At 43.2% G+C, this 26,810-nt stretch overlaps 1 protein-coding gene across 1 annotated transcript in view; it reads right to left on the bottom strand.

The window, feature by feature from the left end:
* Positions 1 to 26,810, bottom strand: part of GLI3 (GLI family zinc finger 3) — a 193,648-nt gene that overhangs the window by 8,295 nt on the left and 158,543 nt on the right. Inside the window, exons 10-11 of the mRNA XM_009321630.1 lie at positions 2,451 to 2,600; positions 1,695 to 1,859 (exon numbers count right to left, since the gene is read on the bottom strand). Of these exons, the coding sequence (XP_009319905.1) occupies positions 1,695 to 1,859; positions 2,451 to 2,600 (315 nt within the window). The remainder of the gene's footprint in view (positions 1 to 1,694; positions 1,860 to 2,450; positions 2,601 to 26,810) is intronic.

A 26,810-nucleotide genomic window follows, 5' to 3' on the forward strand; every position in this document is an offset into this window, starting at 1 on the left:
AGAAACTCCCCTTGACTTGAATAGAAGCAAAAATGTCAATTGTTAGCAATTTAAAGTTGATGCTGAGCCACTGAGGCAGGCTTTCTCAAGATGCTATGGAAATATAAATCAATTAGCTCTCTTCTACATATGTATAGGGCAGATCTGTACCAAGATATCTCAGCTGCTTTTAAACGTGTCTGTAGGTTACCTACTTACAACCAAAATGGCACTGCGAGGAAGTGCTGAATTGGGTCTGTGCCTTCCACAGTATTCATGGCACTACGTCAGTATACACTGCCTAAGAGTATTAGCCCATTTCATTGTGAAATAACAGTGAAGGAAATTTTTCATTTGACTTTGCTGCTGCAACCAGCAGAAATGATGCACAGTAGAAAATTTTTTTTGGTGACCTACTGTTAGACATGAAATCCTGATCTTAAAACAACAGGGAGTCCAGGTCATGTCTGCAAGTTTGTGAGGATTTTACTCATCAACCAGGCAACAAACTGATCGGTTCACAGAGTGAATGAAACCAAAGCTCAGTCAGCTATTGGCGAGACTTTGACGAACTTCTTTCTACCTTGGTGACAATTCACAAAATTGTTTCTGGGCTTCAATGCAGTTGTTGGGCTGCTGAGAGCACACACTGCAGGGACGGGGTGAACTCAGAGACGTGCAATGCTCTCTGCTTCCCTTGTGACTCAAGAGATGCTGCAGGGACCAGGGGACTGGAAGAAGATGAATGCTCCCAGGAGATTCTGCCAGCCCTAGTGAATGCCCATGACAGACCTTACAGACAGAGAAGGATACATGCCATGTGGAAATGTATACACCTGCTCTGGTGTCCAAACCACACAGCATGCTGGTATGTCCCGCCCTTCCAGTATTTTTGGCTTTAGGCTAGAAGGAGTATAGAGACAAGTCGAGGAGGAGAGACAGGGCTCCCCCAAGATGTGATACTGAGATGATGTGACTCCCCATGTAACCTGAAATGGGACAATAAAACAGGGCCATGACATGAAGATGGTGTGACTCCTGAAAGAGGAGGCAGCAATAATGGGAAACACAATAATAAAGAGGTGTTACACTGACAGTTTGGGAGATGGCTGTGACTACCGTCACTGCAAACCACAGCCGGTTTGCTTGAGAAAGATTAAATTCCCTCCACTGCATCGCTACTCTGTGCAGTCTGTTCAGGACAGAAGGAAGAGTGACATAGCCCAGAGAGGAAGGAAAAGGCATAACTCAGGCCTTATAGGGCAACCCAAATTTTCCAAACCCTGGACACGTCCCTATAGCTGTCCGCAGCAGCCAAAAGGATGCTGCAAGACGCCGCGGGAGCTGCGGCTCGGCAGCCGCCAGGTGTCACCACCGACCCAGGCAAGGGGACGCGCTCTGGGCGCTGGACCAGCCCCTTCAGCTCCGGAGGGAAAAATGATCCCAGCGTTTTAGCTCGGATCTGTCCCTGGTTAACGTGCGTGTTTCCATTAGACCCCTCCTTCAAACCTCTGTTACACTTAATAAAATGACCCACAGCCTCTTTAGGTCCATATGACACTGGAATGACTGCGCTCATAAGACCCATCTAGAACTTATCCTTTTCAGGTTGCTGAGGGTTTCTGTGTCTGCCCTCTGTAATAAATTGCTATGATCACATTTTAACTCTGTTTGACTCTGGATTTTTTTTTTTTTTTGAAGCTATGCTTACTTACCTCGTTGGAATGAGTCCTGTTTTGGTGCTTGGCCCTGTCGGATGCGTTGGAGAAAGCTTTGTTGCAGCCTTCGTGTTCACACACATATGGTTTCTCTCCAGTGTGAGATCTCAAGTGCGTTTTCAAGTTTTCTAGCCTGGAGTAGGCCTTTGTACAACCTTCAAACTGCAGACAAGAAGTAAGTCTGGATTAATTTTAATCTTTGGACTTGCAGGAAACAGTAAAAGCTGACCTATAAAAGTTTAGAAACTTTCCAAGCCTTCATAACCTTGCCCAAAGTAATTTTGATTTGTTGGATTTTAATTTTACCCAGGCAAACCCCATCACAGCTCAAGTTAAAATGCTTCCAGCATTATGTAAATCTTCTCTTACAGGAGAGCACAGTATTTGTGTACTTCGTCTAGACAGAAATCCATTGCAAAGTCATTAGGAGGCTGTTGGCCAGCAATAATACCCAGATGTAGCTCTGTAAGAGAAAGTGCTTTTAAATAATTAAGCAAACTGAGCCCTGTTTAATAATGCCTTTTGGGGCTTCTTTGCACTTTAAACTTGAAGAAGTGGGCCAAATTATCCAATGAATCCCCTCTCCTAAAGCTCTTGTCATCTGGGTGAGCTGGATAATGAAGCAGACATGGTAGTCTCTTCAACAAGTGTCTGACGGACAAGAGATCAGGGAATGCAGCACCTGCGCTGCTCTGCTCCCTGCACAGCCCCAGCTCCCCCGTCCAAGCCTGGAGCTCAGCCCCCTTTACTCACAGTGCATTTGTGTGGCTTTTCCCCTGTATGTCTCCTCATGTGGACTACCAGCATATACTGGGCTTTGAATGGTTTCTGTTCCCGGGAACAGTCCAGCCATCGGCACACAAACTCTTTCTTCTCACCGTGTATATGGTCATTGTTGATATGCTGTTCGGGTAGAAGAGAGATGACAACTTAACAGAAATGTAACATCGTCGTCAGCCTTACTGTAACTTCGCATTGCAACGGCACCAGAGGCTCAGGTGTGAAACAGGATCCTGCGGTACTAGAAGAGCAAGAAGATTGTCTGCGCTCCAAAGCGATCACGGGGTTCAAATTATAGACCTCATTGGAAGTCCACCAAGGCCCGTGAATTTGTTTCTACTGATGTCAACAGGCATTGGATCAGGCCTCAGGGATACAGGCTGTTAAATGGAACCTGGATAATCTCATGCACGGCACCACTTGCGTGATTCACACTGAGTAATGCTCTCTCGGATCAGGGAAGTCTTACTTAAGTGCCACTCAACACAAACAAGGTTTACAAAATCAGGCCTTTAAAAACACGTCCTCTAACCTGAAAAATCAACAGAACTGCTAAACCACATTTCCACCAAAACTTTCAGTTCACCACATTTTCTTTCAGTAAATGTATTGGGTTAGTGTACAAGTTGTGGCAGCAGAAACAACACCCTACACACTGCAGTAACTAAAAACTCTGAGCACAGAAGCATCCATCAAGCCAGCTTTTGCCATTGCCAAGTACAGCTCTGCCTGAAAGTCTCTGGGAGAGACACCTGCCCCAGGCCTGTTGACACGCACGCATGTGTCTTGCTGTAGTCAGTGTCATCTGCATCAGCGTATCCAGAGACAGGCTGGGGCTGTGTACCTTTACTGTTCCAGAAAAGTAGCTTGCTCTGTTCCCTTCATTAAGATCCAGTTCAGCAGAGCATTTAAATATGGATTTAATTCTCGCTGATTGTGTTTCTGAGCAGAATCAGGGCCAGCCTCAAGACTGGTTTGTTTTTTCAACGTTTAACTGTTTGAATTTTTTGCACAGCTTCAGAAAACAACAAAAGCACCTACACCTGGGCTTTCAAAGGTTTATGAAGGCTGGAATTTCAGCAAAAGTGCCCTGACTCATCCTCCAGAACTCTTGGGGAAAGCCTGCCTCAGAGACTTCACCGTTGCTGTACTTTCTATCACGGCTTGCTAGCTGTGCCACTAGATGGCTGCATTTCTCAGCGAATGCGATTATTTCCATTAAGGTACAAAATCCTTCCAGAGTTTATATGTGATCACAGCACAGGGATGAAATCTGTATCTGCTCTGTAAGTAGCTCACAGAAAAAGCCAGCTGTACAGAAACTCAGTAGTTCATACTGGAACACAAAGAAGATAATCCCGATCTTTTCTCAAGTCCTGAAAACAATCAGAAGACCAAATAGAATCACTTATGTTCACAATTATGCGGCATCGCCATGGCAAACAGATGTGCACTGCCTATAAAAGATGACTGCTCTTTTTCTCTTTCTGAAACTTTATTGCCATTTCTTAAAAGTTGTGATGGGGTGCAGAGCGCAGGAACAGAGCAGATGTGCTGGACAACATACAATATGTAATCTGCAGGAGTTTATGTTTCAAGTGCAGATCTCTAGTCCATTCATACTACACACGCCTGTCCCAAAAGTGTACAGATGCCCTGCGCTGTGAAATGGCATCAGAAGAGTACAATGAGGTTAATGTGCACTCTTCTTTCCTGAAAGAGAAAGAAGTAACGGGACAAAACTCAATGCATTAAAGTAATTCTTGGCCAAATCTTTCTGTAAACATTACAGACTGTGAGTTTTTTGGTTAAACCTACGCAGCCAAGAGGGAAATGAAAATTGAGTGTGTGACACAGGTTTCCATTTGATACAAAAACTTCAAGGCTGGTTCAATCAGTTCACAACAGCACCTCCCTTTACCTCCCACCGTGTGGACACTCGGGCACCATGGATGCTCTTTCAAAGAAATTCTCCATAGGACACTTTTTCTCTTTGTCCCTGAAAATGAGCTTGCTCCTTGCCCTCCAGACCTCTAGCCTTTATCAGTGAGAGCATCCTCTAAAACTGGCCTTTCTCATGGGCGTAAAACCCCCTTCCTCACTGCCTCCCCAGCCCAGGCTCACTGCAGCATCTGACAAAGCTTGCCCAGGATGGTGACTTGATCGTTCGCCTCTCTCTGTCACTCTACTGGCTCACCTGTCAAGTATCTTGTGATCACCCTCAGGTCACTACACAACTGTGTCCCTCCATACTCGTCTGCCCAGCTCTCTTATCCTGACACTCCTTTCCTACTCCCTCTGCTCCTCCTACAATCAAAACCCTCTTTGCGCTGTTTTCCCTCATTGCTCTGGTGCTCCAAGTGGCCTCTGAGAGCTCCCCTGCAAAGCCATCTCATTCTCATTCAACCCCTCTGAGGACGCTCACCTTCAGGTAAAGCCTAGAAGAATTGAGCCTGTGACATCATCTGCTAATGTGGGTAATTTCTTTAGCTCCTAGGTGAGCTGCTCGATTGCTTTTTGCAGCGGGGTGGTATTTTAGCAGACCTATAAATGTGCCCCAAATACTGGAAGGCTGGTCTGGAAGAAGACACTTGCTAGACATTAAATCAGCACAAGTAAGAGGCCAACAGCGGAAACCAGCAGTGCTGTCAGGTAAGGAGATTCACAGCATTTGTAATCCTGACCACACAGAGCCAGATTCAAATGCCCTCACTTGCTCCAGTTACGATTTGAAAACTGATCAGTCATCTGCTATGGACACGTAGGCAGAACTATACAAAAACAAAACAGGAACTAAATCTACACTGGGATTTTTTATCATTATCATTTGGCAGAAACAATGTGCAATACTTACAACATGTTTAAAGGAAGAGGGAGGTCTCACTGTGCAAACAACGGCAATTAGAAAAGTTCAGAAGTTTGTGAACTCTGGCATTCAGGTCCTTTGACTCAGATAATTACCTTTGGATTTTGCACGGTGTTTTTGGCTCCCTGGTCTCTATTATGAAAGGGAATGAATAGTTTTGAGCTTGTAAAACAAAGAACAGTCAGGAATAAGAGTATTATGCAAAGCAGAAGCTTTGGTACAGTACAATAAGGATTTATAGGGTTTCAATTTATAATCTGTTTGTAACCTTATTACATCCATGAAATGTCACATTCCAGGGACTAGATCAGAAGGGTATTTTTTTTCCTGGTGAAATTGAATTTTGATGCAGTTTCAGGGTGTGAAAAGGCTTTTCTTTTAATTTTATAGGCCCAAACCTGCAAGTTTTACTTACATTGGTAATCCTTATTACAGTAAATAGGCGCATGAAAGCCAATGATATTACTCCCTAGTGTCAGTTTTGCTAACATAAGGTTTTGAAGCACCAGCTCTGTATTATAAAGAATTTCTGACCTGAAAAAAGAAGCCCCCATTAAAAGCTGGAATTCTGCTAGCTCTCTCCCATTGCACACAGCTCCAAAAAGCTGCTAAACAGGGGTCATTTGCAGAATACCAGTCACTTTCACGCCACTTCAATGCTCATTACCAAACCTCCGTCTGTCCTGGCTCGTTTTCCTTTCTTTAAAAAATGTTGCCATTCATTTGGCTCCAAAATACCCTAAAATGAACAGAGGGAGCTGACCTAAATACAGATTTTGGTCTCAGAATGCCCCGGCTTTGAAGGAGGAAGCTCTGAGATGGATTTCAATTCCAGAGCAAAAACGCCACCAAATTCATTGAAATCAAGGCTGAAGTTGGCCTGTCATCTCTACTGAGGAAGCTCAAAAAACAGAGGTTAACGGGAAACACAACCTGCAGTGTCCTGGAAGCATAAATGCTTACATGGTAAGAAATACTATTTAGAAGGGAACATACATGTTCTCATATAATCAATGCACACCGTACATGCAACTCCATCTTGTAGCAGATTATGTGAGGTGCCACTGGAGGTAGGATCTGCAATGATCTTAGTGTTCTATTTCCCTCCTTTGCGTGATTTTTAGAAGAAAAGGATTATCTAAGCATATCCTAGCTGACTGCTTGGTACCCATTAGCTATTCAATACATAAACAAAGGCCAAACGTGCTCTCGCTGTAGTCAAACAGCAGGAGGAAAGCCCCTTCATACCAGTGGAATGAGTTAGGAACAACAGAAAAAGAATGACTCTCACCTGCAACTAAGATTGCATCTGAAAGCAAAGTGTTATTTGGTGGATAAAGCAGAACACATTGGGAAAATCTCCTGATTCTGCTTCCTAACCTAGACACGCTACCCTAGTGTATGCTAGGAGAAAACTGGGAAGAGACCATGCTGTATTGGTATAATGTGGTAAGTTAGTGGCACAGTGGAAAGTGTATCATCATTGCCAAAAATTGGTTTAATTTCAATTATACAATGACAATTTTAGACTTTTATCTTCTCAGTTATTTCCCTGTATTTTAAAAATTAAAAAAGGAGGTGCTAAATAACTCCTCACTAAACCTCACTGACACCAAGCAGAAGCAGCATTTAAGCCACCTTCTAGCACAAATCTCCCCTTGGACTGTACTGCCACAGAAAGTCCCTCAAACCAGCAGAGCCACTGCATTTGCTGCGTAGGAGATGAAGACCGAACAGTGAAGAGGCATTGCAGCAGAACGGCTGCTAAACACAGCTCATCCTGCAGCTGCATGAGGGAGCCGTGGAGCCCACGGGCTGCAGAGAGGGAATGTGCAGAGATTGTGTCCGGCAGTAACTGGATAGCTCTGAGGCTGGTTTGGGAGGGGATTAGCTGTTCCTGACCTGTTAAGTCCTGCAGGGAACACTCTTATTTATGTTTTGCATAGGGGATGTAGATTTGTCCTTAAGTCCACGTACAGTTAGAAACAGGAGGAGAGTTCCTGGTCATCAGGCCCATCCCTCGCTGTGGCAAGCCCCACTACACATAATCCCGGTCACGAACGGAGCAAGCTTCGTCTTCTAAGTACGCTGGTGATCTGCTCCCTCTGCTCCCAGTGGAAGGCTCTTCTGTGAACTCACTCCTCTGCTGGTTAGCAACTAATTTCTAGCTTCAATTTATTCACTGCCAATTTATATTCATTTGTTCTTGTGCCAACACTATCCTTTAGCTTAAACAGCTCTGCTTCCCTGCACAGTGTTTATTTCTCTCACTCCCCCACCCCAACTAACTGACAGACAGCACTCTCCTCTCTGCCTTCACTTGCTGGATTAAATAAGCTGGTTCCTTCTGGTCTTCTCTAGGATGACCAAGTCCTCATTCCCCCTCTTACCCTGCTTTGGCTTGAGGTGTGGAAGTCCCTGTGTCCTGCCTGTCATTTTGTTCCCAGGTTCCTCATTGCCACTTCCAGGACTGTGTTAGCCCATCCCTCCTCTTTAGGACGAGAGGAAATGGCCTCAAGTTGCACCAGGGGAGGTTTAGATTGGATGTAAGGAAAAATTTCTTTACTGAAAGAGTAGTTAAACATTGGAACAGGCTGGCCGGGGAAGTGGTTGAGTAAACATCCCTGGAAGTATTTAAAAGACGGGTAGATGAGGCGCTTAGGGACATGGTTTAGTGGGCATGGTGGTGTTGGGTTGACGGTTGGACTTGATGATCTTACAGGTCTTTTCCAACCTTAATGATTCTATGATTCCTCAGTGGTCCTCTCAGCCCTCCTCTTCACCTGCTCCAGTACGACTTCAACCTCCTCGACCAGAATAGTGTGAAGTACACCAGAGCTCGCCAGACTTGGCATAACAATATTCAAACTTCCCTGTCCTCGCTTAGGTGTAAGTACAGTCCTCTCCTTTGCTTTGGACTTGAGACCATTACCAAAGCATCTGAGTACCTCATAGCTCGTGACTGTACCCCTCCTAACAACAAACCTTGGGAAATAGTATCTACTACTACAGCCACAGTAGAAGCAGAGACTTAAGGCCCAGGAAACCTAAAGCCCACATGCATAGAAGTATTTAGGTCTCTGATTCCCACTAGAAGTAGTCACTTGTTCATGAGTGGTGTGCATACTTTTGAGGTTCTTGACCCACACAGCTTCCTGAGATATCCGAGTGATTGTAAAAAGAGTACCAGCATTCAGAAAAGTGACAGGGCAGCACTTAAGCAAGTACCCATGCTTGCCTGCTCCCCAGGGATGCAATCCACAGCTCATCACTGCTCCTCGCTACCATTTTAGGTAGTCAGGCAACTAAGAGATGACATCAGGCAGTCCTCCCTACCATCTCATTAACATCTCGATAAAGATTAACTCCATGATCCACAGCAAGATGGACAGACAAAAGCTTTGTAAAGAAGGCAGGATATAAAGGAGGTCCTGGTGAGGCAGGAAATATCCTGCAACAATAGAAATCCCATTGTGAGGAGGAAAAAAACCTGCATCTCCGTGGAGTGAAATCCCCAGCAGACTTTTCGGACACATTCCAATCACTGCAATCGAGTCTCTCTCTAACCTCTGTGACTCTCTGTTAGAACAATGCATGCATTTTAATTTCCTCTTCTCTGTTGGAAAATAGGTATGGATCTCGCCTGTCCTTTCCCTAAAAAAATAAATAACATTTGCAGGCATAACCAGGCTAAACAACCACAACAGACTGATGTCTCCTCCCTGCTGCACAAGTCAAGAGTACGCTTTTGACCTCGTGTCCTTAGGGTGGCATAAGTACTTAAGCCATTTTTAGTTCCTGAGACGAAAGAAGCACTTAAGCTGCTTTAAACCTTTATGGTGGCATAAATGCTTAAGCTGCTTGCAGTTCCTAAAGCCAAGTCGAAGCTATAGCTATACATGAAGAACTCTGCATTTCTGCATAGGCACATGCCTGTGGAGAAGCTCAGATAACTATCTCCGCTCCTGCTTCCTTTCCTTTGGATGCATTTATTGTTATTCTATTAGAGTTCTTGCGGCTGTCTTGCATACTTTATGGAAGATTTAAAAAATGCTGTTGTGACAGATCTCTGCTAACGCTGATTAACAACATGACAATTTATACAATCCGCTGATCTGGCCCAAAGCAGGTCAGCGCCTCGACACTCTTGACACCTTTGCTGAAATGGAATACCCACAGTTAAAATCAGCTGGATCTTAAAAGCACTGCACGGCAATTTCCTCTGTGTATAATGAATGCACTAAATACTCCGTCTGCACACTGCACTCCTCACCCCGCAGTGTTTGATCTTGTCATTCAATCTCAACACTTATTTTTCAAAGTTTCCCACTATCAAAAAATGAAGGCCCCCACTCCCCCTAGATTTCATCATGATTGTAAACCTAAATGAGGACTAGTGGCATACCACATTTCAGTACTCAGATATTTTGGGGTTACATGTGAGAGAGAGGAGTGTGACTTTTGTAACGCTATTAAAATATGTACAGCAAATGTTTCTAACTCCAGTGTGACTAAAAAGGTTTTCCTCATTAAGAAAAATCAAAACACCAAATAAAGAAAGTTTCAGTCAAAACCACGGTTATTTGAGAAAGGAGTGAAGTATGTGGAAAATACATAACTTAAGACTATTTTACAAACTTAGTATGTGAACTCTGTGTACATAACTGTTAATACTTAATCATAAGAAAAAAATCAGACCTCAGTCAGCATTCCAGCTGAATTCATGCTTGAAGCTCATTTATTACTGTGCCTTTGTGGATTCCCATCTCTGTCCCTTGAGAACTGGCAATAGCAGTCAAGGAAGAAAGGGAGGGATCAAAATTAGAAGCCCAAGTCAACTGAAAAGTAATGATGATTTATAACTTGAGACAGCCCACGGAAGTAGATGGATGGGGATGACAGGCACAGGAGAAGGGCAGCATGGAAACCAAAGGCTGGGAGAGGATGGAAATGGTAAGAAAGGATAAAAATGGTGAGGGGCGGGGGGGAGCACATCATGTTCTGGCCGCACTGAGACACTGCATGGTTCTGCCCTGTAACAGCTCATCACCTTTTCTTAGCAAGATGTTGCTGTATTTCCAACATCACTGCCTCAGTAGCTCATAAACTGCTTATTCACTTGCCTCAGTCTGAAGGGCTTGGGTTAATCTGGCTGTTTTGACTCCAGCGTCCGAGGGAGCATTCCCATGTGAAGGGCAGACTGAGGGGAACCTCAGAGATGTTGCAACAAACAGTTGGGGTCAACAGCTGTCTTGGGCCAGCACAGCTGCCACTGGGAGAAGACCGGGTTTACAGCCGTATTTAAAAATGTATTAAAGATCTGGGGTCAGTGCAACACATGGAAAAAGACTGTTCTTGTCTCATGGGGCATACAAGTTTGGAAGTGAGGAATGCACAAAGACCGAGAGCAGTCAAACTAATAATAATTAATGAACATTTGCATTTTGTGGAGTTTACTATAAGCCTGAGCAGGAGTCATCTTTTTGCCCCAAACGATGTTTAACCAAGCCATGGCGAATCAGCTAATTTTTTTATGTATGGGCTTGGAGAAGTCTTGTTCTCTAAATGTGAAACTGTATTACTAATAAACAGGAATAGGCGAATTCAAAGGACACAACCCACCAGGACTGTTTTCTTCTCACCTCTCTGCTTCAGCTGAAAATATAGTTCTGATTATTTTTTTTCATCTCTCTGCTCTAACAACAGCAATAAAAGTTCTCAATTCCCAAGTTAAAAAAAAAAGATGTTTTCTTTCTGCTTCTCCTTTTGTTCTCTTGCAATAAATTCTATAGTTGTCTTTGTTGCCTATCAATAGGTTAAACATATCCAACTTGTATATTTAAATGCTAAAGACAGAGAAGTCCCCAAGGATACGTCAATCGTTGGCTCTTGTACAAAGAAAATACTGTATTTTGCTCAGAAGAGCTTTCTGTGGCAATTTAAACACAGTGAGACAGACACAATATCCTGGAGAGAGGAAAACCTGCCTTATTACATTCCTGACCCAAGAGAAAGGATCTGCCCTTAGGACATAAAGAGAATCAGTGGGGGGAAAAAAAGAGAAAAGTTATCTAATCCTAAAAATAAAGACAGCGGTTCATAATACAGCATGACCTTCTTTTAATCTCTGATATAGTAGTTATACGGTATGGATATGATATAATACCAACAGGGCAAACATAGCTTGCCTGTCAGGCTGGGAACCAACTCCCTCAGCTTGTATCTATGTTTCCAGGCTTTGGACAGCTTTTTGGTAGGCTTTGGGATATTCTGTGGAGGGAATGCAACTTACGGGATATTGCGGGGATTCTTTCCCAATAAGATCACATCTTGTTCTTGTTTCATTTAATATACATATATTCACATATACGGTACAGTTAAGTCCGTTAGCAGCAAAATGCAGCTCCGTCAAGGGCAATGTTTTACAGCTCTCCCTTGATGTCCTGTGTAAGAGCATGCAGCTAGCAACGGGCAGAAATTGCGTCTTTGTTTCCTAAACCTGAAAATTTAATAAATGAGATTCTGCCAGAACAGCAACATAAATGTTGCGGACATTAATCATTCCACTTTTACAGTGGTAGGAAAGATGCTTTGTTGACTCTCAGCTTTGTTTCTTCTCTGATGTTCTCTTCCATAACTCTGTCTAAAATCAAGTCCCATCTCATCTTGAAGGTTGCATTCGTGTATTACTAGCTGGGAGGTTAACAAGTGAAGCTGGTGTGTTACAGGAATTCCAGCTTTCTTTACTCTTTTTTTTTCCAAATGTATGGAAGTAATTTTTCAATGCATGCTGCTGTGATAACTGGGCTTTCCCAGTTCCTCCAGCACTGATGCTCTGTATTGCATTTGCCTTAGTTCAAGCAAGGTATCACAGCTTCCATATCTTGTGATGTTGCCAAAAAAAAAAAAAAAAGCTCCACCTCTCTCTTCAACCACCTGAATCTGTGACCTGCCCAAGGACAGGGCTAATTGCATTTGTGTGAGGGAGCTGCAGCAGAGAAGTGAAGGAACTGGAAGTGGAAACGACGAACCAGATGCTCAAGTCAACTGTTCTCAAACGGAGATGTTTTGGTTATGTCTCTGCCCTCCAAGGGTATGCACCACTCTTCTGAGAACTGCTGAAGCAGGAAAAGATGCAACAGGGTGACCATGAGGATGACTTAAGTTCTTGGGGCACAGGGATGAAGGAGCCCACAGGGAAGAAGTGCCCCGCCACTGGTCCTGAAAAACTACGAGGGGCCAACTGCAAGCCGACCGCTCCTGGCATCTCTCCCAACCACTTTCTCCTACCCATCTGCCGTCTGCATTACTTCCCTGCTCTGGCTGCCATCCTGGTTGCCTCCGCCACAGTGCACTCCTGTGCACAACTCCTGCAGTTTGGATTACATGCTCCACACCGCTGCGCGGACACTGGCAAACTCTCCTCCAACTTCCACTCACTCCAGCATCTTTCTTGGTGCAAACTGTGCGTGTTCGGATGCACAGTTTGAGAGCTGCGCTGACCATGTAACTGCTACCCTAACAGCAAAAAAGCCTTTTGCTGGAGGGTAATCCCTTTTGGAAAAGGCAACCTGACAGGTAGAACCCCATTACAACTTTCACCTTCACCAAGACTTCAGCAATGCACGGAAATGACTTCAAGAAAAATAATCTTACATATCCATGTTTGGCTCACTTCTACTAAGTGTTTTTTATGCTCTTCACATTTAGGTCCCCAAATTACACCCACATTTTACCTGTCTTCTGTGTAAAGGTCACATGAGAAAAAATTAGGGTAATTTGGTGCCTGCAGTACAAACCAAGAGACCCAAGACAGAATAGCAAGGAGAAAAGCAGAGGGATGAAGAAGCCAGGTGAAATGTGCGCCAGTGATGGAGAATTCAAACTTGGCTCAAAAGGCCAGCGCTGGAAGAAGAGACTGAACAACGGCCGCTTGGTGAAGGGCTTCAGACCCACTGCTGACTAAGTGATGAAACTGTGATGTTGGCCTTTATGATGCAACTGCGACTGAAGGTGGTCTTCTCCCAAATCCTATACCCTAGCCCTGCACTGATGGTCTTCAGCCTGTTCTGCCCGCTTTCCTTCCTTCTTTCTCCATCACACATGCACACAAGCTCTCACCGCAGGCCTTCTGAGAGCTGGCTACAGGCAGGAGTGCTACAGCTTGAGATGCCGGAAGGATTCCTGCCTTCAGGAAACAGTTCTATGGCATGACTGCAAGGAGGTGCAATGCCTGTTCCTGCCACAAGCTCACAAGAGGAGATCCTCATTGCAAAGAAAGAGCTCCATGTTCCCTGCAAATCTTTTACACGTTCCTCTCTCAATCTAGTCAAAACAGTAATGCACAAACAAGGGCAGAGTTTTTCCTACAGTTGGATGGGGAAGAGGGTAAAGACTGGCCTGAAACCAAACATCTGCCCTTCACTAGGTTTGAGATTACCAGTGAATGTTGCCTAGAAAAGGCACTGTCTGATACCTTCTAGGAGTGACCGAATATGGAAGCAGAGAAAACCACCTGAGGCTCAACTTCAAAATTTTCTGCTTTGTGATCTTTGCATTTAGGGATAAAAATTGATTTTACATGCAACTGCTACAGAATTTCCAGGAAAACCAAATTAAAACCCGTTAAAACTCCCTCACAGACAGTACCCAACGTGAGCAATGGTTGGTTGACTTCTTTACAAATCTGAACTCACATACAGCTGTCTACAATCTTTAACAAAAACATACATGAAAAACAGGCCTTACCTTAAAAAAAAACCACAAAACCTGAACAGCCCGGCACTTCGCATTGCTACAGATGTTGGTGTAACACACTTAAAAGCATATATTCTATTTCTGGATTTTTCTCACTGGCAAAAAAAGACCACAGAGGACTTCTGCCAGCACACTTGAGAAGGAAGTCATCATAAAGAGGCATTACAATAAGGTACTTAATCTTATTTGCAAATAGTATGAAGAATGAAAATACCATCCTGATTTTGTAAGAAGCACACCAGCACACACAAGGCAGAAGAACTGAATACTTTGGATGTTTTCCCACATTGCTGCAGAAGACAAAAATCTATAGGCCTCCTTCCTGCCACCATAACTCATCCGACTTCAATGGAAATCAGACCTGCTGTATATATTAAACCTGAAATTAACTATTCTCCCCCCATATTGTTTGGCTTTGATAAATTCCAGCCGTTGCTCCTAGCCGAGATGCGCAGATCTTGATTCTGCGAGCTGCTCTGCTCGCACGGGCCCTTATGGCAGCCCAGAGCCCATTAAATTTGACTGGGTCCAAACACACTGAGCTCTGCAGGAGCAGGACTTTAGCAGCTCTTACAGTTAGTTATCAAGCCGTGGGTTCAAACCACTCTCAAAGTAATAATATTTTCCTTTAAAATGGGACATGTTCACAAGAAAATAAAATGGGAAGAGATTTCTAATCTTTACATTCCACAACACAGACCAGACTGGTGGAGCCAAGAAATAAATGCTCAACAGTAAAGATGCCTTGAGCAGAAAAAAATGGAAGCAAAAAAGTACCCAGCAAAATATTCCAACAACTGTGGTGCACCAAATGAATATATAAAGTCAGAGCTGTTTTATAAAAATTGTATGGTTTTAATGATAAAAATCTGTTAAAATTTACACTGCCTTTCAGTGCATGGGTTTGGAAATAGACTGCAAGCAGGTTAGTACCAACAGGCTCTTTGAGTTAAAATGTAACCAAGTATTACAGCAGCTTTATATCATTTTATATTAGCAGAGACAAACCGCTTAATCCCATGAGCCAACTTATAAATCTATGAAAGGCTATAGCAAGGTAGAACAAGAAAAAGCTAAAAAAGTACTCTTTTAAAAGATTTTGAAGTCTTCCAAACTCCCAGACTAGTACAATTGGTCATCTATCTACACAGAAGGATTAGCAAAGTACTTGATCCCTTACAAAAAAGTTAAACCATTGCCTTCTTTTACTGAAAATCCTATGCTCCTAATGGGGCAAAATAGCAAGGTAAATGTCAGACAATTAAATGGGATCTGCTCTTCGGAGTGTATTAGACATATGGATAGTAACACTAAGCATGTAGACAGGACTCGCTGAACAATATGCACTTCGTTTAGCTCAACCTTGGACCAGATTCTGTAAAACCATGCACTTTCTTCTGCTTTTAGTACTTTTTAAATGATTACAGCACAGCTAACACTGATGCACTTAAAATGAAAGAAAAGATACTTCTCAGCAGGATCTTCTGGTGTAAATCAATCAGTAAGTCTTTTTAATTTTTTTAAAGAGAGTCCTATGCTTACCACATGGACACATCCAAATTGCCCATATGATAAAAATACCAATGCTTTGTCTGCAGAAAGAGACTGTTGAATAGCAGGATTCTTTTCAATAAATGCACTTAGTGTGTCCTTACACATAATCTACGAAAGCTGCAGTTCAGATTAGGAGCTAATGCCTGATCCACTTTTTGCAATGAAATGCACAAAAAACCCTAAGAAAGTCAGGAATGTGGTGACTTAAAAAACACTTTTCATAGAAACTACAAAGAAAAATGATGGCAGTGATACGCATTACCAAAATCTTTACTAGACAATGCATGTTCTAACGTTTGTTTCATCACAGAGGAGATCCTGGTAGAATTAATACAACATTGGTGGGTGACAGAAGTAGCGCTGTGTTAAAGCTGTGACATCACGACTGAACTGGAGAAGATATTTCGGGCACTTCCTTCCTGACATCTCTAAGAAACATTTTTAACAATCTTCAGCACGTGCAACAGTTTATTGCTCCTCTGAGACCTCCCTCAGTTTTTTTCCACTGGACAGGCATTTAGAATTTATCTTTCACATCTGCACTAGGCTTGGTCATCCCAACCACATCCTAGCAAAGTTGGGGTTAGCAAAAGTCTGTCACAGGTTAGAAGTTAGTCACCCTTGATGCTCCAGGGAGCGGGAGCAGAGATACCTTCTTTCATCTCTCTCTTGCCACAGGATAACACTTTCTATTCTCTCGTATATACCGTAGACAGTCTTGTGTTGTAGCTAGACTACAGACCTATGTTTGAGCTGTTGGAATGAAAACTGTACATGATCTCTTAGTAGAACACGGGGGTATCACCTAAAGCACTTAGAAAAGAGCCAAGGCCAATTTTTTTTCTGCCCTGCATTCCACACACTAACTTTAATTGACTTGCAGTGAACTTACAGGTGCTTCTGGTAACTAAAAATCAATCCTAAATAGTCTGGTTTAACTCAAAGATTCATCTCTTCTCCTATATACCATTGTGGTACCATCTGAATGGTACAGACTTGTGCTGGCAGTCAGCCCCAGAAGTCTGCAGGAGTAAACCAAAGGGCAAGTCCTGTATCTCTGTAACTCTCCCTCATCCAAAAAATATCAGAGCTGGAACCTGGCGCCTACAGAATGCGATATAAAACACACTTCTTTTTTCAGGCTTTTTTACTAACCATAAGTGTTGGAATCCCCTTGGCAATTAATTTCCTGGCTGGTAATCCCTTGGCTCTGATCCACGTGGAGAAAGTGGCGGCACTGGAGGGAGGTGTGCGAGGCACACGCTCCGGCTTTGTAAAATGAAGCAGTCTCTTGATTTAAATGACAGTGGCAAAGCCTGAAAACTTCATATTTGCCCTGTATAATGAAGTAAGCTAAGCTCACTGTTAAACACTCTTTAAGCCGAGTGTAATGTGGCAAACAGTCAAATACTGCAGGTAGGATTTTCTTGATTATCTGTGATAATATTAGAAATGGTTTAGGCACAAGAAAGATATACAAAAACTACCCCACGGTATAGCGAGATACAGAAATCTACATCATGTGATAATTAGCACTGATAACAGTTTAAAGGATAAAGCCTTAATTTTACTAACTTTAAGAAAAATTACACCAACAAAAAAAATCACACCCCCACGGTGTATTAAGCTTCTATATTCTCAGCTCTCATATAAAGGTACAAAACTCTTTCAGCAATCCTGCCTAGTGCTGGTAACTGGCAAAACAATCTGCAATGCACTGTCCAGAGCTACAGGAATGGTAATGCCTCTCCCTAGCAGCCAGGCCAGGTGGGCTTGATCAGTTTTGACATATATATTGTTTAAGTCTTCTGAGACAAAGGGGCAGAGAAGCTGTGTGGGCATAATTCCTGCAAGTGGCCAAACTCCGGAAAACATTTTGACTAAGCTTCCTTTAGTTTTAGACAAAGGTTCTCACAGGAGGAAGAAAGTTGGTACCGTGCTCACATGTGCTGTGAAAAGAACAGTCAGATACTATCTTTTTAATTAACTCAGCCTAAAGTGATGCAGTCTTAACTGAAGCACTCCAATCCTGGATTCCTCAAATTAGGAAGCATCAGAGCTAAATAAACACAGGAAACCCACTTCTCCTTCGCACTCCAGAATGCTAATAATACCCCACAAAAACATACTGGATCTCCCTGGATGCATCCCCTTTCCACATTGTCCCGACATGGAGGGCCTAACCATGGGTGTACCTTAAGCAATGATCATAAATAAAACCAGAGCCAAGGGAATAATGGAAGGAAAAAAGGACAGCAGTAATTTTAGGTACAAATACTTGTGGAGCGAGCTTTTGCCCTCACTGAAAACACAGTGAAAAAGGTCCCTGATTTCAAGGGGTGTTGCCCTCATCTGGCAGGAATCACTGCTGGGCTAAGGTGCTAACTAGAAGCAAAGCTATGTTGTGCTTCTCTCTGAAAATTTAGTGAGTTCCTACCTGCCGCTGTGCTGCTGCTGTTCTTTCTTTTAGTGCTTTCTTGACACATGTAGGAGAGGATAAAAGCCTAATGGGTGCGAGTGTCAGCACAATATAAATTACTGCAAGGAAAAACTTGATGCATGGCTTGGGATCTGAAAGAGGAATGTCCACCATTGTTTGTGATTATGGATCACATCACAATCTAATAGCAATTTTTATTTAATCAATAATTTCCATGCTGAACAGACAGCCCTGTTACAGAGAATCGACAAGCAGGTACTGATAGCGACAAGGCTTGTTATTAATCTTTACCCTGCCAAGATATCAACCAAACTACTGTAAAAAAGCACCACCAAGATGGATTTAGAAGTCTGTCTTTTTCTTTTTCTTGCTTTTCTGTCTCTCTTTCTTTCTTTTTCTTTCTCCTTCTCTTCCTTTTTTCCTCTCTCTTTCTTTCTCTCTTTCTTTCTCCCTTTCTACCTTTGCCTTTATTTTCTTTTTAGCTACACAGCCCCATTACCCTTTTCCCTTTCCAGGAATGTAATATTTCATACACTTTATATTCTAAGTTTATTTGAAAAACCAGGGGCTTGAATTACACAAAAAGGCAATTCATATTAAGCAATTTCACAAATCAGTGGGACCTAGCCCAGTGCTCAGTGTTAGCCATTATAGGCTAATAAATCATACTTTCTCTTTGAGATGTCAATCGCCAAAGTGCTTTGTAAAAATGTTGGCATCTGTAATTCAGCGAAGCCTTTTCATCTTGAAATAAGATGCTCCAGACTGATAACAAGAATAATCCTCTCTTGATCAAAAAAAAAAATCTGCATTTTACCAATTAAAGCTGCTGCCAGAAGCCAAACGGAGCAGCACTGAGACTCCACTGGAGTTTATCTCTGCTAAACACAAGGAGGGATACAGTTAGAGCTTTGTTTCATTTTCAGCTTGACTACTTTATCTCACGGAGAACTGCAGCATCTCAGCCCTGCAATACACGTAAGAATGGTATATGCAGACCTCATACCTACAGTGCAAGGCACCAGAGGACCCATTCCTGACAAAACCACCACCCATTCATTTTCTAGATTAGGCACCCGACACCTTGAAGAAAAGTCACGCTCATACAAAAGTTTAAGCACTGGAAAACACTGAATTTGTTTCACCACGATAAAAGACTCATCTGCTTTTTTTGTCTTTCTATTAAGAGGTTACACAAACAAAGGAGACTGCAAAAATGAATCCATGCAGCCCAGCCCTCTCAAAACCAAATGCAGAAGCCGCACTTGTGCCTGTATTTAGCTTGCCTGTCCTGGCCTCTGTTCATGCATGCTGATCTGACACTTCTGTCTGAGAAAAAGCACTTCCACATGCAATAGCTGGGCCAGCACTCATAGATTTCTATTCTTCCAGGCATCGGGCAAACCTTTTGGGTAGAATATGGGCAGCTAAGAGGGAGAACGTGGCACTTGTGACACAGACACGAAGATGGGCTGCACTATGGATAAAATCCTGTTCATTGGGAGGCAACAAAAGCAGTGCAGAGACACACAACACCGAACAGGGGACTCCAGAAGGTTCGAGGTAGATCTTCCACTGATTCACCGTAATAACACAGGCTACATAACAGCGAATTACTTAGTCAGCAGTAGCAAGGCAGGAAAAAGCTGCACAGAAACCGCAGCTCTGTCCAGGCGAATCCGCTTTGTCCTGGCCCTTTGGTCAGGACTGAAAGGTACCTGGAGTCAATGCACAAGCCCAACCTTCCTTGCAGCTCGGAGGCAGCAAAAAAAGCAGGCAGGGACTTCCCTCTTCTCTCTTCTCCATGATATGCCTACAAGAGTCAGGAGCCGAAGAGCCAACTCAGTCTGCAGCTTTACTCTTGCCTACGCATTTGTCACTCAGTCAGCATGGGCTCCCCTGGGACTTGGCTGGCAGCTTCTTATCCTACACTTCTCCCCCAAACTGGAAGTTACCTATGAAACATCACTAACCTGGAAGAGTACACTAGCTGAACTCTCAGGCAAAATAAACACTTCAAGTAAGTATTTATATCCACAAACCACCTAAACAGCGCTTTGTGATTAAAAGCACAGACAGAGGCCAAACCCTGCTCCCTGCCATGCACAGCCCTTTCCACTCAAGTGCCCACTTGTTACGACTTCAGTCTAAATGGCTAGAGTAACTTCTCGGGGCATAGGAGGAGCACTGTTCATCCCTACCCACAACAGTGACAAAGAAGTACTATTTAAACGACATGTCATAGTTTAGCAACCTCTTTCAGGGACACCAATTCAAACACATTGACTTTGGCAACTCGTATGAACAGTAGCCGTAGCAGCAGCAGGCTAACAACAAGTTTTCCTAATGCTGTGAACGAAATGCTAATTACAGAGGAATTAAAATAAAAAAATTATTACATTTCTCTCTCTAAATCCCCTCTTAATACTTCAAAGATTAGGGTGGATTTATTTTTTTGTAAACCTTTCTCTATCAGAAAAAGAAATCCCCACTTTATTTTTTTTTCCCCTTCTCCTCTGTGATTCATCAAAAGCTGGACTCTGGGTAGGGGAACTGCCAATGTGCTTGTGTAGTGGAGTGCTAAAGAGGACCTGAGCCAAAGCACAGCTGGCCTTTGGGTCAAGCCCATAGTGACTAAGATCTCTTCACAAGGCAGCAGTGCTGACTTTTAACTCTGCTGGAAGGCACGAGGGCATCACGGTGGCTGGCGCGGAGCAAGGATGTGCTGGGAAGGCAAACAGGGGCCGTGCCAGACCCCGAGGGCTACTGAGGCTACAGAACAGCAGTGAGGTCCGTCTGTGGTTACTTAACCTTAAAACCCGACAGCACTTACACGGTTACCTTTGATGAGGGGTTAAAGACATGCTTCATTTAAACAAGTCTGTGTTAGGTACCCATATGGAAACAAAGAGCAAACGAACATGCACTTAGGGGCACAGATCTGCTTACTAGCTTTCCTATGCCATGTAATGAATTGCTGGCCTATAAACAATGCTACCATTCTGGCACAGTTTAAAACTATGGGCTCAGCAGCCTATAATCCAGCACAGTAAGGTGGTGCCGTAATTATAACTCAGCCTTTCAACAGGCAGTGAGGAGGCAATTTCAAAATCTAAAAACTTCTGGATAGATGTTTCTCACGATTATTTGCTATAATCTCTCCTCCCTCTCTCTCCTCCCCCTTGTTCCGTCAAAGCTACAACGATCAAATATACTGAGGGGATGCACAAACTGGGAAAAAACCTTTCCATGGCACTTGCTTGCCTCTAAAACAACTCCCTGCCTTCTCCATGTTGTCCCAAGCCCTGGGCTTGTCTCACTTGAAGAATGATTTCTTTTGTCCGCAGCGTTGCTTCTCCAAATATGGATTAGGGTCCACACACCACTGAGTAAAAAATAAAATAAGATGAAATAGAATAAAACCACCAACAAAACCCCCTTTGCTGTTGTACATAAAACATTCTCCTTTTGTCAGGAAAAAAATGATTACTATAATGGATTTCATGTTCTTATCTATTCCTTACTCTTTTCAATTTAAAGGAAACATTTCTGAATCTTTCAGGGCAGTGGCTGTCACTACCATGCAAAATCAGCCTGTGAACGGGCTGAAGCTTCTCTGTGTTACTGCGCTAGAGCCAAATAAAACTATAATGAAAATGCACTGAAAACTGCCTCCGCAAAGAAGAATTAAAAATTAAATAAATCACTGCACTTATTTGGAGACACATGCAAACTGGGATGTGTAATTACATCCCTTTGGGATTGTGAAGGGACTTCCTTCACGGAGCTGGGACTTCACCTGCATCACGCCCAGTTGCAAGAACACCTCCAGTGCCCAGAGAAAAGAAATTGCTAATGCACAGTGGATAATCTGCCTTTTGGGGCAGCTGTGTGTAATTGGTTCCTTTCAGGCATCGATGCCTACCCACACAGCTGCGACTAGCACCCTGTCGGCTTTGGCAGCTCGGGGCTGTTTGCTCATGGGGCAGTTTCTCCTCCTGCAAGTGGCGGGCAATGCGCGAGACTTGTGGTCATTTACAGCTCTACCACTGCAGCTATTACTCAGGGGAACTGCTCTAATCTGGCTTATTCTCCTATTGCAGTTGGATCTTTTTTTTAGAGAAGAGAGGTGAAGCTCCCTCCAGTCCTTACCTACCACTCTCACTCCAGGAGCTGAGGAAGAAGCCACAGGCCAAGGGCAGCATGGTAGTAGAGGGAATGAGACTTTCAAAAGTCTATTGACTTTGAGTGTCCTTATTTCTGGGCATCCAAAACAACCCACTCTAAAGAGGTCTAGTCCTTCAGAGAGTGGTGTGCTCCTCACCTCCCAATCAGACACGTTCTTAAGTGTTCTGAGGTGCACAGCATTGATTAAGGCACCCCATATCACAATAAATGCTGCAAAACCTGAGCTGAGGCAGGCTGTAGACGCAGCCCAGGTTTTATGTAGGTCTCCATGGATCGCTGGCCAACTTCTGTCAGTCAGGGCCGAACCCACCCTTTTCTGTAGGAGCGGAGGGCAAAAACCTAAGAAACTCAACTCAGGGAACTTCATGTAATGGTTCTTCTGGGTATCCTCAGTGGACCGCGATTGCCTTGGGAACACGTGGGTACCTGAGAAACACAAGAAACTTTCCATTTGATACGATGAGGGAGCCAGGTGGAGCATTACAGCAGGTGCCCCAGGGACTGCCAGGGGAGTGCTCCAGTCACCGCGGCTTTGCAAACAGGCAGGAAGACCTCAGCAAATGAAACCCTGAATGTAAGCCATTGCTGTCAGTTTAGGGCTTTTTGATCTCATCTAATCAAATGTAACAACAACGAGAGAATTTTATTGCTGTACAATTAAGGAGAAAACACTAACAAAAAATAGCTCTACAGTTCTTCAAGCATGTTTTTGAATAAAAAATAATTATCATCAAGGCTACACAGCAAGGGGGATGAGAAATAGGCAGCACTGCGTTTTTCTGATTGCCATTGTATTAATATTTAACAATAACTTCAGTCATTTCCTTGAAGGATAATTTTCTTAAACAAACTTTTATCTTTAGTGTCTAACCCTTTTGCAATATTTTATTCTTAAACTGATTTCTGGGGGAAGAAAAAGACAAACTGCAACAAAAAGCAGATTTATAAAAATATACAGTATCTTATTAGCTTCTGGGCGCTCAAGTGCATTTATCACATATTTAAAACAAACTTGAGCTCAGCTAAGCCCAATTATAATATCTCGCTGGGCAGAGAAATTAATTAAACAGCTGAATGATAAAGACCCCAGCAGCAAACTGAGGCTTTAAAATAAATAAGATCCCTTTTTTTTTTTTTTTTTTTAAGAAGAAGAAGGGAAAGAAAGAAACCTGTAACACACATGTTCAAACAGTAATGTAAGCAATCTTTTCAGGAGTGCAACGCAGTGTAAATAGGACTACCTGGCAGGCGAATGCAGTGGCAGCTCTAACGCGGCTCTCCAACTTTGTGATTTGCTAATGTGCAACACACGCACCCCTTTTGCACCAACTTCAAATAACCCTGCGATACCAGCAGTGCAGCTCAGCGACTGAACCAGAACAAGGGCAGAACTTGTCAGGATTTAAGAGCTTTCAGCAAAACCCTTCAATTGCAGCTGGTACCCTATTCCATAGAAGGATATCAATTATAGATAGTGACTTGCTTTAGCAGGGCAGTCGGTACTGTCAGACGCTAGATAGACAACCATGAAGAATCATGAATCTTAATGGTTTAACACCTTGCCTTTTGCTGTATGTATCATGAAAATTTAACCACGCTGAATTCTAAGTGGCACATATCGCTTGAAAATAAGAGCTCCTGCACCAAAATCATTGCAGTGTCAAACCCTTCTGGGTGGGTCAATAACGATTCTTTTATGTAGCTTTTCAGTTATTTATTCATAGCAGCCCAGGTTCTGTTCATAAATTCAGTCAGAAAACATTGTCTCTTGGGGCGTAAGCACACTTTCACTAGCGCCCACATTTTATACTAATAATAGCAGGACTTTGCTGCAGAAAGTAATGCAGAAAAATGCCATCAAATACTGACTATCATGCCCAAGAATGCAATTTCTGCTCTAAAGCTATACCACATATTCAGACACAGATTATGTTTGTATTTACCATTTCATACATGCTGTATCACGCATCCCATTGTAATGCAGATATTGCTAGAATCCGATTCACCTACAGTTGATTTTGAAGTAAATCGGGTCCCATCATTCCCAAAAAGATAATAAAGCTATCCTCATGTGACAGAAACACCAGAATATACACAAATTCATATTTACCTCTTTCAAAACACATGCATACTTGCTTGTGTATACACCCTATACATGATGGGAGTAATGACATCTATAATGTGAACTGTGTGCATTGTGTATTGTGGAAAAGCTCTCCTGAGCTCTGCTCAACCTGGTGCGACTAGAATTCATGCTGAGCTACCTAACCCTTTAGGAAACAAAACAAACAGCTAGAAACACACTTCCATCTTTTCCCTAAACACTGCAGTTCCTCTAAAATTCCAGTGCTTTGGGATGCAAGGCTTGGGTAACAGTCTGTTCTGTGCCATCGGATGTTTTGGGTCTGATATCTTACTATTATGTATGGCTACAAACAGTGGCTTTATTCCCCTGAAAAAAAAAAAACAGATTCATTAAAAGACTTACTGCTAGCCTGCATAGATCCTGAAAATTTAGCTTTATCAGGATGTACAAGAATGCTTTTTAGGTCTTTTTTTCTGAAACTTTGCATTTTACAGACTTCCTCTTCCCAGCTGAACTTCCAAAGCCCTGGGAACTGGTTTAGAGAATTGTACAGGGAAAGAATACTCTAAATACTTCCAAGTCAAATATACAAATGCATTTTCCTTTCTACTGAATATATGCTACATACCACGTACTCAATGAAGTGGGTGACAGGGAACGGGTTTCTTTCAATCCTTTGTGAAGGTCTACATAGCTCACTCTTAGCTTCGCTATACAGTTCACTTGACTACCCATACTATGGGCAAGTAGGTGTGTGTACACAATACGATGTAGTATCACATGTGTAGTGCTGTATCACACCCACCCAACTTCTGAGCATGTGACTGTAGCTCTCTGCCCATGTTAACCATCCTTTCTGAGTGTCAGAGAATATAGGGAAGCCGGCAGATGTCATCTGGATGAGTCTTGCTAGGGCAATTTAAGCCTTTATTGTCTTTATCTATGCCAGTTGCCCTTGCCTTGATGATTACTACCCCACAGTAGATTCAACAAAACAGGATGGTTATCTGTACTTTTGATGTCCCAGATGGCAGACCAGTGTCTGACTTCAGACCCCCCCTTCAAACTTGGCTGGAGCAACTGAGGCTCTGCTGAGTCTGCCAGTGGGTTGGGAATCACCTGCAAAGCAGCAGCACGTGCAGCCAGGGGAGGCAACGTGGCAGAGCTCTGCCGCAAGATTTGAAGGTTGGTATCTATTATCCTGCAAATCCCTGACCTTCCTGGGAAGCATAGCGTGATCCTAGCTACACGCCTACCCGTCTACAAGCTAGCTCAGGTACCTCCAGACAGCACCAAACAGCCCAATCTACATGTCTCCGGAGTCACAGGGTGAAGACCTCATGCCCTTATCAGGGGCCATTCCTTCTCTTGTGTTTGAGCAGCATCTAGCACCACAGGACTCTGGGCTTGATGAGGCCTCCAGCTGCTACTGCAGTGTAAATATTACCGAGTAAAGGATGTACTCACGCCACTGAGACACATACTCTCTCTGCCTAGTTCAGGTGCAGACTTGAACATGCCAAGTCAGGAACTCATCCAATGCAAAGACACTGAGGTAAGTGCAAATTACGGCAATTTGTATCTACTCGGATTTAATCACAAGTATTTGGGTAGGAGGCATACATGAGCCACAGCAGTGGGGAGATTTTCAAGGGCTGAACTGCTACTCAGGGACTTAACGCTTTCTGCCGGAGTCACACACCTAAGCAAAACCAGGGCTGCCCTCCCGTGAAGCCCTACCAAGGCCTGGACTTCATTTCCCTAGTTGCTGCAGGTGTACATCAGAGGGCTGTAGCAATCAAGGGCAGACAAAATGCGGGAGAGACAGACCGTGGTGAAGGGCCAGACTTTCAAACAGAGTTAGATGTCTAAAGCCCTTTGCAATTCCGGACAGAAATAACTTGCTTAAGTCCCCACAGCAGGGCTCTGTCGGAGCAGCAAAAGAAATCACAAACCAGGGCCCCATCACTGAGTCATGCTGACTCTTAAAGCGTGATTTGTGCTACTTGAATGTGATGGTTGCGATGATGATGATTTTATTGTCTTCAGGGTATCGAGTCAGGACTTGCACCTCGTAATCTTAAATGCCATCATAACATAGCTGAATCCTGAGCCCTGCCAAAAAGAACTCCTTGTATCATAGAAACATTTTTTATCTGCCTTCTTTATGTCTAGAGAAACCCATTTGAGATGTTGCCATCATGCAGAAACATAAGAAATACACTTTTTTCAGGAGTCTTGCTATTGACCCTTATTAGTACAGTCAGATTCGCTACAAAAATCACACCAGAAACAACAAATGCATTTAAAAAAAAAACAACTAACCAAACTATCACACTGTCAATTTAATTCACCTGAAACTACAAGACATTAGCTATTAGCTAACAGGCACAGTGGCATTCAATTAAATTTTATGTCTGAAACTTCAGAAAAACCTCTTCC

Source organism: Pygoscelis adeliae, unplaced genomic scaffold, assembly GCF_000699105.1.
Source record: "Pygoscelis adeliae isolate BGI_AS28 unplaced genomic scaffold, ASM69910v1 Scaffold40, whole genome shotgun sequence".
NCBI classification, from domain to species: Eukaryota; Metazoa; Chordata; class Aves; order Sphenisciformes; family Spheniscidae; genus Pygoscelis; species Pygoscelis adeliae.